Here is a 12,434-nt window from a genome sequence, read left to right on the forward strand (position 1 = left end):
ATCCATGAGTCGAAACTATTTTTTTTTTTTTTTGAGAGGGAGTCTCGCTCTGTTGCCCAGGCTGGAGTGCAGTGGCTCAATCTCGGCTCACTGCAAGCTCTGCCTCCCAGGTTCATGCCATTCTCCTGCCTCAGCCTCCCGAGCAGCTGGCGCCCGCCACCATGCCAGACTAACTTTTTTATATTTTTAGTAGAGACGGGGGTTTTCACTGTGTTGGCCAGGATGGGCTCGATCTCCTGACCTCATGATCTTCCCACCTCAGCCTCTCAAAGTGCTGGGATTACAGGAATGAGCCACCGCACCCAGCTGAAACTATTTTCTTAGTAAAACTAAGTTTTCTGTCTTTTTTTACTATAGTGGCATTTGTGTTAATGGTGCAGAAGCTATGGTGGGTAAAACTGCTGGTGTCAGCATAAATCAAACTGTACAACTAGACATAGTATTCACCACCACAGACTTGTAGGACTTTTTTTTTAAAAACATGTTTTTGTTTGAGACAGAGTCACACTCTGTCACCCAGGCTGGAGTGTAGTGGCGAGATCTCTGCTCACTGCAGCCTCCACCTCCTGGGTTCAGGCAATTCTCCAACCTCAGCCTCCCAAGTAGCTGGGAATACAGGCTCCCACTAGCACCGCCCGCTAATTTTTTGTTTTATTTTTCGTAGAGACGAGGTTTCGCCATGCTGGCCATGCTGGTCTCGAACTCCTAACCTCAAGTGATCCGCCCACCTCAGCCTCTCAAAGTGCTGGGATTACAGGCATGAGCCACTGTGCCTGGCCTGGATATTTTTAAATTTGCTTAAAAATGTCCTTGATGAAGCAACAAAAATTATTAATTTACTAAATCTTAACTTGTGGACATACGTCTTTTTTCAATATTTTATGACAAAATGGGAAGTATGCATAAAACACTGCTGCAAACCAAAATACAGTGGTCGTCCCAAGAAAATCTTTTGAGATTGTTCTAAGATGCAAGCTGAAATACCTACTTTTTGAAAGAATGACACACAAATTGAGGTCATTCAGACTTGGATGTTGAGCAGGCGTTTTCTCTCAAATGAACAAAGTGAGGCTATCATTTCAAGGAACACAACTGACAGTACTTATTGTCAACCATATTCAAGAGAAAAATTACAATTTTGAGAAGGCTGTGCAACTATGAACTTGACAGCTACTTAAAAACTTTTCTGATGAAACTGGTGATGACATTGATGAATGCCTTTTTAATTGTATAGTGAAGTGTGTCAACATGTGGAAGATCTGTATAACTCATGGAATCAGTTTTTCTAAATGATTAATGCACAGGTTAAGATGTATCCAAAGCACAAGACAGACCAACAGATCTTATGGGAACAATATGAAAGGTCTATTGATACGGTTTTAGATTTCAGCAGTCACTTGTCAAGTTTTAATGTAATATCAGGAGTATCCATAATTATCAGAAAAGCTATTAAAATCCTCCTCCCCCTTCCAATTTCATATTTGTGTAAGCCATATTTTCTTGACATACTTCAACCAAAATAACATTGCAAAAGATTGCAGAAGCAGGTAAGAACTCGATTGAGTTCTAATAAGCCAGAAATTGAAGTCATACAAAAATGTAAAAGAAAATATCACTAATTTTTTTGCTTTTGAAATTAAAAAAAAATTGTTTTAAAAATGATAGCCTGGGCCAGGCATGGTGGCTGATGACTGTAATCCCAGCACCTTTGGAGGCCCAGGTGGCAGATACACTTGAGATCAGGAGTTTGAGACCAGCCAGGCAAAAATGGCAAAACCCTGTCTCTACTAAATATACAAAAATTAGCTGCGCATGGTGGTGCATGCCTGTAATCTCAGCTCCTTGGGAGGCTGAGGCAGGAGAATCCCTCAAACCTGAGACACAGAGGCTGCAGTGAGCTGAAATCATGCCACTGCACTGCAACCTGGGTGACAGAGTAAGACTCCATCTCAAAAAAAAAAAAAAAAGCATGTAAATAGGTTTATTTTTGATGCACTTTTTAAAATTTCTCTATTTTAATTTTTAATATGGTAAATCACTAGATATAATGCATGTAAACAGAAGCTCTTTGTGTCCTCAAGCTTTTGAGGCTTTAAAGGGATCTTGAGGCAAAAATGTTTGAGAACTGCTGCTCTAAATCTTCCAGTTTACAGGAAATACAAAGGAACAAAGGAATGTGTTAACTTCATAGCAATTCAATGAGCAAAGTTCAAAAGTGCGAAACTTTACAAGACAAATAACTTAAAACTGAACTGCAAGAAAAGAAAGTGGAGAGGGAGAAACTGACAGAGTAAAAGGAATTTAAGACTCGTATCATCAGCCTAGAGCGGTGGTTCATACCTGTTAATAAAATCCCCCAGCACTTTGAGAGGGCAAGGTGGGAGAATCGATTTAACCCAGGAATTCAAGACCAATTTAGGCAAATAAGAGAAATCATCTTTACAAAAAAACCATATATGTATAATTTTTATATATAATATATATAACATATATTATAATTTTATGTATTATATATAATTTATATATATATATATATTAGCTGTGTGTGTTGGCACATGCCTCTGGTCCCAGATACTTGGGAGATTGAGGTGGGAGGATTACTTGGGCCAGGGAGGTCCAGGCTGCAGTGAGCCATGATCACACCACTGCACTACAGCCTCGATGACAGAGCAAGACACTGTCTCAAAAAACGTCAACCAGATATGAGGGCGATCTGACTGTGACATCTGTCACTCTATTGATCGCCAGGGTTGATTCGGCTGATCTGGCTAGCTAGGCAGGAGTCCCCTTCCTCCCTCACCACTCCATGTGCTTCCCTCTCGAAGCTGTGCACTCGGTGGAAGAGGATGCCATCCCCAATAGAGGAAGGCCAGTCTTCAGTCAAGGGTATACAAGTAGCTGCACTCCCCTGCTAGAACCTCCAAACAAGCTCTCAAGATCCATTTGTAAAAGAACATAGGGTAGTCAAGCTTCCAAGACCCCAGACACATCTGAATGAGTTGCTGCATGTGGCAGTCTGCCTTTCTTTAAAAGCAAACAAACAAAACCACCAAACTTCAAGTAACAAGGCAGGTAATGTTTTACATAATGCATCTCAGTATAAAACATGCAATGATTGAATTATTTACATAGCCCAGCAGAAGCGATTCAATAGTCTGCCCTGATGTGGACTGTAAGAATGATTAGAAAAGAAGTTATGCCTGAGAAAGGTTTGAAAGACAGTAACAGTTTTGCTAAGTGGACAAGAGTCGAAAGGACAGTCCAGGCAGAGCAGCATATGTAAGATCTACGGAAGGAAGGCAGTGAGACAGTATGGGTTGTTCAGGGAAATCAAAGCAGTCTGCTTTCAGGAGAATAAAGTACAAAAAGCCTATGTCCAGAAATAAGACAGGAGAACCAGGTATCATCATAAGGGCCTCATATCCCAGTAGTTTTCTCTCTTCAGCTTTCTTTTCTGATGCTTAATTCTAGTAAGTTCTGTGAGGGTGTGGTCAGGCCCTAAGAGGCCCCAGTGATCCCTGCATTCTGGTATTCACATGCTTGTGTAATCCTCTCCCAAAATGCACCAGGGTTGGTCTGGTCTGTGTGCCTAATAGCAATGCTAGGAGCTCTGGTGGGGAATGTTAATAATGGGTGAGGCTATGCATCAGTAGAGAAAAAGGATACATGGGAAATCTCTGTAAACATCCACTGAATTTTGTTGTGAACCTAAAACTACTCTAAAAAATAAACTCTATTAAAAAAGGTGTAGGGGGATGGTATGTCACTTCCAAAATTAGGTTTAAAAAGACTCTAGCTTTTTGTCTTGGGTGTTTTTCTCTTATCTTTCACACTCTGGGAAATGCAAATACATAAAAAAATATAAGAAACCCATGAATCTCCATATACCCACCACCCAGCTTCAAAAATTAACAGATTTTGCAAATTTTGTTTTATCTATCTCCTCTCACTCTTATTTCTCCTCTCCATCACCACTGAAGTATTTTAAAGCAGATCCCAGGCATCACCTTAAAGTCATGCACTTCATGCATAACAACGTTTTGGCCATTGACAGACCACATATATGACAGTGGTCTCATAAGATTATAATACTGTTTTTACAGTGCCTTTTCGACGTGTAGATATGTTTAGATACACAAATCCTTACCATTGTGTTGCCTACAGTATTCAGTGAAGGGGTGGCCTGCCCCTCCACACCTGTGGGTGCTTCTCGTTAGGTGGGACGAGAGACTTGAGAAAAGGAATAAGACACAGAGACAAAGTATAGAGAAAGAAAAGCGGGACCCAGGGGACCAGCGCTCAGCTTACAGAGGACCCACGCCGGCACCGGCCTCTGAGTTCCCTTAGTATTTATTGATCATTATCTTTACCATCAAAGAAAAAGGGAAGTGGCAGGATAACAGGGTCATCGTAGGGAGGTCAGCAGTAAGACATACGAACAAAAATCCTTGTAACATGAATACAATTAAAGGAAAATGCTGTGCCTTAAGATGCATATGCGAACATCTCCATAAACCTTTTAGCAGTATTGCTCCAGCAAGCCCCACCTTATTCCTGAAGAGGGTTTTCTCCTTGCTTAGTAAACAAAGCACACAAAGGGTTTTACTCGGAGATGTTCCATTGCCCAGGGAGGGGCAGGAGACAAATGTTTTTCTCTTTCTTGAGATTTAAGAGAATGGTGATGACCTTTAACCACAAGCAGCCTTTAGGCACTTGTTTAACAAAGCACATTCTGCACAGCCCAAAATCCTTTTAACCTTAAGTCACCTTCGCACATGTCTCTTGCAAGGACAAAGTTGGAGGTAAGGTCACACATTAACAGTATCTCAAATACAGAGCCAAATGGAGTCTCTTATGTCTACTTCCTTCTATATAGACACAGTAACAGGCTGATCTCTCTCTCTTTTCCCCACAATTCAGTACAGTAAGTAATATGCTGTACAAGTTTGTAGGCTAGGAGCAACAGGCCATCCCATATAGCCTAGGTATGTAGTAGGCTATACCATCTAGATTTATGTAAGTACACTCTGTGATGTTTATGCAAAGATGAAATCACCTAAGGACATATTTCTCAGAACATACCCCTGTTGTTAAGTGAAGCATGACTGTATTTCACCCACATTGGAATATTTAACAGATAAAGTCTAACTATAACATTATCACACTTGATAAAATTAACATTCCAAGATGGGCGGATCACGAGGTCAGGAGATCGAGACCATCCTGGCTAACACGGTGAAACCCCGTCTCTACTAAAAACACAAAAAACTAGTTGGGCGAGGTGGTGGGTGCCTGTAGTCCCAGCTACTCCGGAGGCTGAGGCAGGAGAATGGTGTAAACCCAGGAGGCAGAGCTTGCAGTGAGCTGAGATCCGGCCACTGCACTCCAGCCTGGGAGACAGAGCCAGACTCCGTCTAAAAAAAAGAAAAAAAAAAAAAAAAATTAACATTCCTTAATATCATCTAATACCCAGTCAATGTTAAAATTCCCCTAGTTACCACTTAATTTGTTTACTATTATACTTTGAAGTTTTCTTTTTTTCCTATCCCTTCTTTTGCTCACTTGGTCAAATTTCTATTTTGTTCCTTTGCCCTTTAATTTTAGAAATTCTTCTATAGTTTCTATTCTATTTGTGTATGTGTATCTGCACTACAACAGATATATTTAAACATATTTCTCTAAGAAGATACTCACATTAAGAGGCTGTTATCCATCCTGGCTAACACGGTGAAACCCCGTCTCTACTAAAAATAAAAAAATTAAAAAAATGAGCCGGGCGAGATGGCGGGCGCCTGTAGTCCCAGCTACTCGGGAGGCTGAGGCAGGAGAATGGCGTAAACCCAGAAGGCGGAGCTTGCAGTGAGCTGAGATCCGCCCACTGCACTCCAGCCTGGGTGACAGAGCGAGACTCCGTCTCAAAAAAAAAAGAAGTTCTCACACTTCCTGATTTCAAAATTCACTACAAAGCTATAGTAATTGAGACAGTGTCATACTGGCATAGGAAGTGACAAGTACAATGAAATAGAAAGTCCAGAAATAAACCCAAACATCCATGAAATACTGATTTTTGAAAAAAGTGACAAGATAATTCAATAAGAAAAAAAGTATTTTCAACAAATGGTGCTGAAGCAAGTGAATATCCACATGCAAAAGGATGAATCTGGAACCCTACCTCACACCATACACAAAATTTAACTCAAAATGACAGACCTAATTTTCTATTTAGAAAATCCTGAGAAGAAAACAAAAGCAAACCTTTAGGACCTGAGGTTAATTGATGATTTATTAGATTCAACACCAAAGTACAAGCAATAAAAGAACAAAAATTGATCAATTAGACTTCATGAAAATTAAAAACTTTTGCACTTTAAAAATAAGAATTAATTCTGATATTCCCAATTACATGTAATATGATTTTTTACTTGATTTTATAATTGTGTATCTTTTACACTGATAATTTTTTTTTTTTTTTTTTTTAATGTCACCCAGGCTGGATTGCAGTGGCAGAATCTTGGTTCACTGCAATCTCCACCTCCCAGGCTCAAGTGATCCTCCCAACCCAGCCTCCTGAGTAGCTGGTACTACAGACATGTGCCACCATGCCTGGCTAATTTTTTGTGTTTTTTGTAGAGACGGTGGTTTTGCCATGTCACCCAGGCTGGTCTTGAACTTCCGACCTCAGATGATCCACCCACCTTGGCCTCCCAAAGTGCTGGAATTACAGGCATGAGCCATCATGCCCAGCCTACACTGAAAATCTGAATAATTACATACATGTTACCATATTATAAATAGTGCCAAAACAATAATAGCCATATTATTAATAACAAGACAACTGAATGTGATTTAAAATTTATTTGCTGCTCTTCTTTTTCTAGGATGGAGCCTGCTAGAATATGCAACCAGAATACCACAAACTTAAAGATACTAAAAATTTAAAGATACACAAATTTAATGATACTCCAGACCGGGTGCAGTGGCTCATGCCTGCAATCTCAGCACTTTGGGAGGCCAAGAGGGGAGGATCACTTGAGCCCAGGAGTTCAAGACTAGCCTGGGCAACACAGCAAGACCCCAACTCTTAAAAAAAAAAAATTATCAAAAAAAAAAAAAAGAAAAAAGGCCAGACACGGTGGCACACACCTGTAGTCCCCAGCTACTCAGGAAGCTGAGGCGAGAGGATCACTTGAGCCCAACAGTTTGAGCCCAGCTTGAGCAATATAGCAAGATCCCATCTATAAAATAAAAATATAAAGAACAGGTGTGGTGGCTCATGCCCATAATCCTAGCATTTGGGGAGGCCAAGGCAGGAGGATTGTTTGAGCCTCAGCTGAGGTGGGAAGTATTCAAGACCAGCCTGGGCAATATAGTGAAACCCCATCCCTAGCAAAAATACAAAAAATTCGCTGGGCATTATTGCATGCACCCGTAGTCCAAGCTACTTGGGAGGCTGAGGAGGGAAGATGGTTTGAGCCCAGGAGGCAGAGGCTGCAGTGAGCTGAGATCATGCCACTGCACTCCAGCCTGGGCAACAGAGCCAGACCCTGTCTCTAAAATAAAAAATAAAATAAAATAAAATAAAGTAAAATGAAATGAAATGAAATAAATAAAATAAAATAAAATAAAAATAGATACTGAAAAAAATTTGTGTGGGCTGGGCACAGAGTGGCTCTTGCCTGTAATACCAGCACTTTGGGAGGCCATTGCAGGAGGATCGCTTGAGCCCAGGAGTTTAAGACCTGCCTGAACAACATTGGGAGACCCCATCTCTACAAAAATTGAAAAATTAGCCAGGCGTGGTAGCAGTATGACTGTGGTCTCAGCTACTTGGAAGGCTGAGGTTGGAGGATTACTTGGGCCAGGGAGGTCAAGGCTGCAGTGAACTGTGATTGTGCCACTGCACTCCAGCCTGGGCAACAGAGCAAGACCGTGTCTCAAAAAAGAACAAAAAAACTTGTGTGACTATGCCATGAACTTAATATAGTTAGGCTCATTTATTTTTAATTGCTAAGGATTGCTTTGTTTTTTCCTCTGATTCTAATTTTGTCTCCTAATTATACAAAACATTTACATGGTTCTAAACTATAAAAAAGGAACATTCAGGTAAATCTTAACTCTCATTCCTGTCCCCTCTACTCTGTTCCTTCCTTCTCCCTATAAGTAAATACATTTATAAGTTTGTGGTTTATCCTTCCATTGTTTTTTGAAAGCAAAAGGAAATACACACTCTATCTCCCTCATTCCTTACATAAAAAGTACAATACTCTACATTCTGTCCACATACATTGCTCTTTCACATAACAGTATATCCTGTAGCTCACTCCATGGGAGTAAAGAGGTATCTTCTCCAATCCTTTTTATAGTTGCATAGTAGTAATTCATTCTGCAGCTATACCAGGCCTGATGAGCATCTGAGTTGTTTTTAGTCCTGCTATTACAATTACTATTGTAATAAGTAACCGTGTACATGCTTCATTTCATAATTTTTTGCCAGTGAATGTTTGGGACAGAATCCTAGAAGTGGAATTGCTAATCAAAGGGTGACCGCACACACAGTTTTGTTCAATATTGCTAACTTCTTCTCCATTAGGGTTATATCATTTGCAATAACCTTTTAACTGGTTCCCTTCCTCCACTCTTGTCTACCTACACCCATTCTCCCTACTATCTTATAAAATACTAATTCAATCATACTACTCTCTTAGTTAAAATCTTTCAGTGGCTTCCCATTGCATTTATAATAAAATCCAATCTCTTTACACTATAAAAACTTAGGTGATATAGCTCCTCCCTCTGTATCAAGTTAGAATTAGGTCTGACTATGAACAAGAAAGACCCAAAATGACAACAGCTAAAAAAGACAGAAGTTTACTTCTCTGACAAGAACATCTAGAGGAAGACTGCCCAAGGCCGGCACTGGAGTTCACCTTCAAGAAAACCTCAGGGCACAAGCTCCTCCCAGGCCACGCTCTGTCATCCCTAGGACTTGTTCCTCATCCCCATGACCTAAGAGAATAGCTATAGTACTAGTCATAATTTCAATGTTCCAGGCAGCAAAGTGGGAAGAAGGGAAAAGTAAGAAAAGGGGGATGGGGTACATGCCAGCTGTTTTTTATTATAGGTAAGATTCCTGGAAGCTCTACATGACACTTCAGTTTGTATCTCAAATCAGAACATATTCATATGACTATACCTACCTACGAGGAAGGATGGAAAATATCATCTTTATTCTGGGCAGCCAGGTGCCCCAGCCAAAAACTGGGAGATATTATGCCATGGAAGAAGGCTCTGCTGCACAACCTGTTCAGTTTCAGCTCATAATAGGCCATACACCCTTATTCACTATGCTCTAGCCAAAAAACTTCCTTTGTTCTTCATAGCTGCCAAACTCTTACCTATCTCAAGGTTTCTCCTGCCTAGCACACCCTTCCTCAGATCTTCACATGGCTTGTTCCATCTCATCAATCAGGACTCAGTTCAAAAGGTCACTTCCTCAGACAGATCTTTGACTACCATATGAAAGGTAGGCCCCACCCCAGTCACCCTTTTTCATATTGCACTGCCTTATTTTCTTCATAGCATTTGTTTCTATCTGAAATTATTTACTTTTTGCTTTATTTCACTAGAATATAATTTCCTCAGAACAAAGACCTTTTTCTCACTTCTTCACTGCTATATTCCTATTACACAATACAATTCTAAGCACATGGTAGGAGTTTAATATTAGTTGAATGGATGAATGTCTCACTCCAAAGCCCATGCTTTTTCCATTACATCTCCTGCTCCTAGTATATCTGAAATAATATCCCATTCCAGTAGCTAATCTTTGTTTTTTTGAGAATGACAGCCTATTAATTTTCTTGCAATCAAGATTTTTAAGAAATTATTCTTAAAGTAAAAGAAAATCTTACGCTCAGTAAGTAAAAAGAAGAGATTTGGATAAAATATTGTGGGCAAGACTCTTAAGTTGCTCGATCTCAGTTTTCATCTGTAAAAAGGGTTGATAAAAATTGATTTAATCTACAGATATTTATCAAGCATTATGCTAAACTGGGACATGAAGGTTAAATAAGATAATTTCTGACCTCAAAAAGGGCTCACAGGTTCCTTTCAACTCTATAATTTGTATGATTCTATATAATTGTTAGTCCGTACCCTCTGTGTTAATAGAAAAAGCCTACCGATTTCCACTACGGAGATGTTAATTAAAAGATGTCAAGACATTGATACACACATTGATTCACTTTAAAACGAACATTTAATTCAACATTGCAACAGGAGTTGAACTGTATTTAAAACAGAAGCATATTAGTGACTAAAAAAAATGTGTACATTAATCCTTAGTTCCCTTTTGAGGGGATTTTGATTGCCAGTTCTCTGCAGTGAAATTCTAGGAAAATGTCTTTAGAAGACAGAATTCTTTCTGAATGCAAGTCTAAAATGCTTAAAAGAGATTAAAGGTTTTAAAGACTCAAATCAGCCGGGCGCGGTGGCTCAAGCCTGTAATCCCAGCACTTTGGGAGGCCGAGACGGGCGGATCACGAGGTCAGGAGATCGGGACCATCCTGGCTAACACGGTGAAACCCCGTCTCTACTAAAAATACAAAAAAAAAAATCTAGCCGGGCAAGGCGGCGGCGCCTGTAGTCCCAGCTACTCAGGAGGCTGAGGCAGGAGAATGGCGGGAACCCGGGAGGCGGAGCTTGCAGTGAGCTGAGATCCGGCCACTGCACTCCAGCCTGGGCGACAGAGCGAGACTCTGTCTCAAAAAAAAAAAAAAGACTCAAATCAGAAATATCCATTAGATATATCTCATTTGAATCCTAAGAGTTTAAACACAATAGACACTACATTTATTTACTTTATTTTTTTTTATTTTTTGAGGCAGAGTCTCACTTTGTTGCCCAGGCTGGAGTGCAGTGGTGCAATCTTGGCTCACTGCAGCCTGTCTTCTGGGTTCAAACGATTCTCCTGCCTCAGCCTCCCCAGTAACTGGGATTATAGGCATGCGCCACCACACCCAGCTAATTTTCGTATTTTCAGTAGAGAAGGGGTTTGACCATGTTGGCCAGGCTGGTCTAGAATTCCTGGCCTCAAATGATCCACCGACCTCAGCCTCCAAAAGTGCTAGAATTACAGGTATGAGTCACCAAGCCCAGCCTATATATATATATATTTAAAGATGACAAGAAATTAACAACTCAGCATTTTGAGAATGGCATGCCAGGTTATCATGATTAGTACATGGGCACCTAGCTGTAGCTCATCTACTACCATATTCTTTGTACTTCTAGATCCTTCTTGGCTTCCATCTTGGCAACTCCAAAGGCATGGTGGGGGAAACAGATGCAGAGATAGATGCCTATTTCTCCTGCAGTCTCTTTCAGCATAGCAATTAGGCAAGTCATCAATAAGAAAAAGAGTATATAATCTATAACTTATAGTCCACATAAGGCTTCACTCAATTTGAAAAACTGCCAGTTCTGTCAAATATGCTAACACTCCGATAAGATATTTATGACACAGAATCTGCAAAAAGAAAAAGAAGACATTTATAATTAGAATAGTATTAATTATAACAAAGCAGATTGATATTTGAGTAATTAATGTTATATTGGTCTAACTTCTGGATTTAATTCATGAAGTTTAACAAATGCAATACACTCATTTTTGGCCAGGCACAGTGGTTTATCCCTATAATCCCAGCACTTTGAGAGGCTGAGGCAGGAGGATCACTTGAGCCTAGGAGTTCAAGACCAGCCTGGGCAACAAAGGGAGACCTCATCACTACAGAAAACTGTAAAATGTAAAAAACAGCCAGGTTTAGTGGTATACACCTATAGTCCCAGCTGCTCACAAGGCTGAGGGAGGAGGATCACTTGAGTCCAGGAGTTAAAGGTTATAGTGAGCTATAATCATGCTACTACATTCCAGCCTGGGTGAAAAAGTGAGACTCTCTCTAAAACAAAAAACAAACCTCTCATTTTTATATTTTCTATTTCTTTCCTTTTTTGTTTCTTAATGCTAGTCTCTTCTCATCAAAATTATTTCCCAACCTGTTGCACTGTGACCTCCAGTTTGAAAAGCATGAATATAGTGCTTACAGAGTATTGACTTCTTGGATCTAAGAGATAAGAGTTCAAATCTTGATTCTTCCTCTTGATAAGCTATCTTGCTTGTCATTTAAACCTGTCTTGGTCTCAGTTTCCTTGTTTTAAAATAAAACATGGATAAAAACACCTAACTGTCCAGGCACAGTGGCTCACGCCTATAATCCCAGCACTTTGGGAGGCTGAGGCGGTTGGATCACGAGGTCAGCCTGGCCAACATGGCGAAACCCCATCTCTACTAAAAATACAAAAATCAGCCGGGCATGGTGGTGGGCGCCTGTAATCCCAGCTACTCGGGAGGCTGAGGCAGGAGAATTGCTTGAACC

The 12,434-nt window shown here is 40.3% G+C and overlaps 1 protein-coding gene across 1 annotated transcript in view; it reads right to left on the reverse strand.

The window, feature by feature from the left end:
- Nucleotides 1-10,859: 10,859 nt before the first annotated feature.
- The window catches only part of CENPL (centromere protein L), a 32,874-nt gene continuing 31,299 nt past the window's right edge, over nucleotides 10,860-12,434 (reverse strand). The window contains exon 6 of the mRNA XM_011962344.1: nucleotides 10,860-11,527. Within this exon, the coding sequence (XP_011817734.1) occupies nucleotides 11,456-11,527 (72 nt within the window). The 3' untranslated portion in view covers nucleotides 10,860-11,455. The remainder of the gene's footprint in view (nucleotides 11,528-12,434) is intronic.

Source organism: Colobus angolensis, unplaced genomic scaffold, assembly GCF_000951035.1.
Source record: "Colobus angolensis palliatus isolate OR3802 unplaced genomic scaffold, Cang.pa_1.0 Scaffold59, whole genome shotgun sequence".
NCBI classification, from domain to species: Eukaryota; Metazoa; Chordata; class Mammalia; order Primates; family Cercopithecidae; genus Colobus; species Colobus angolensis.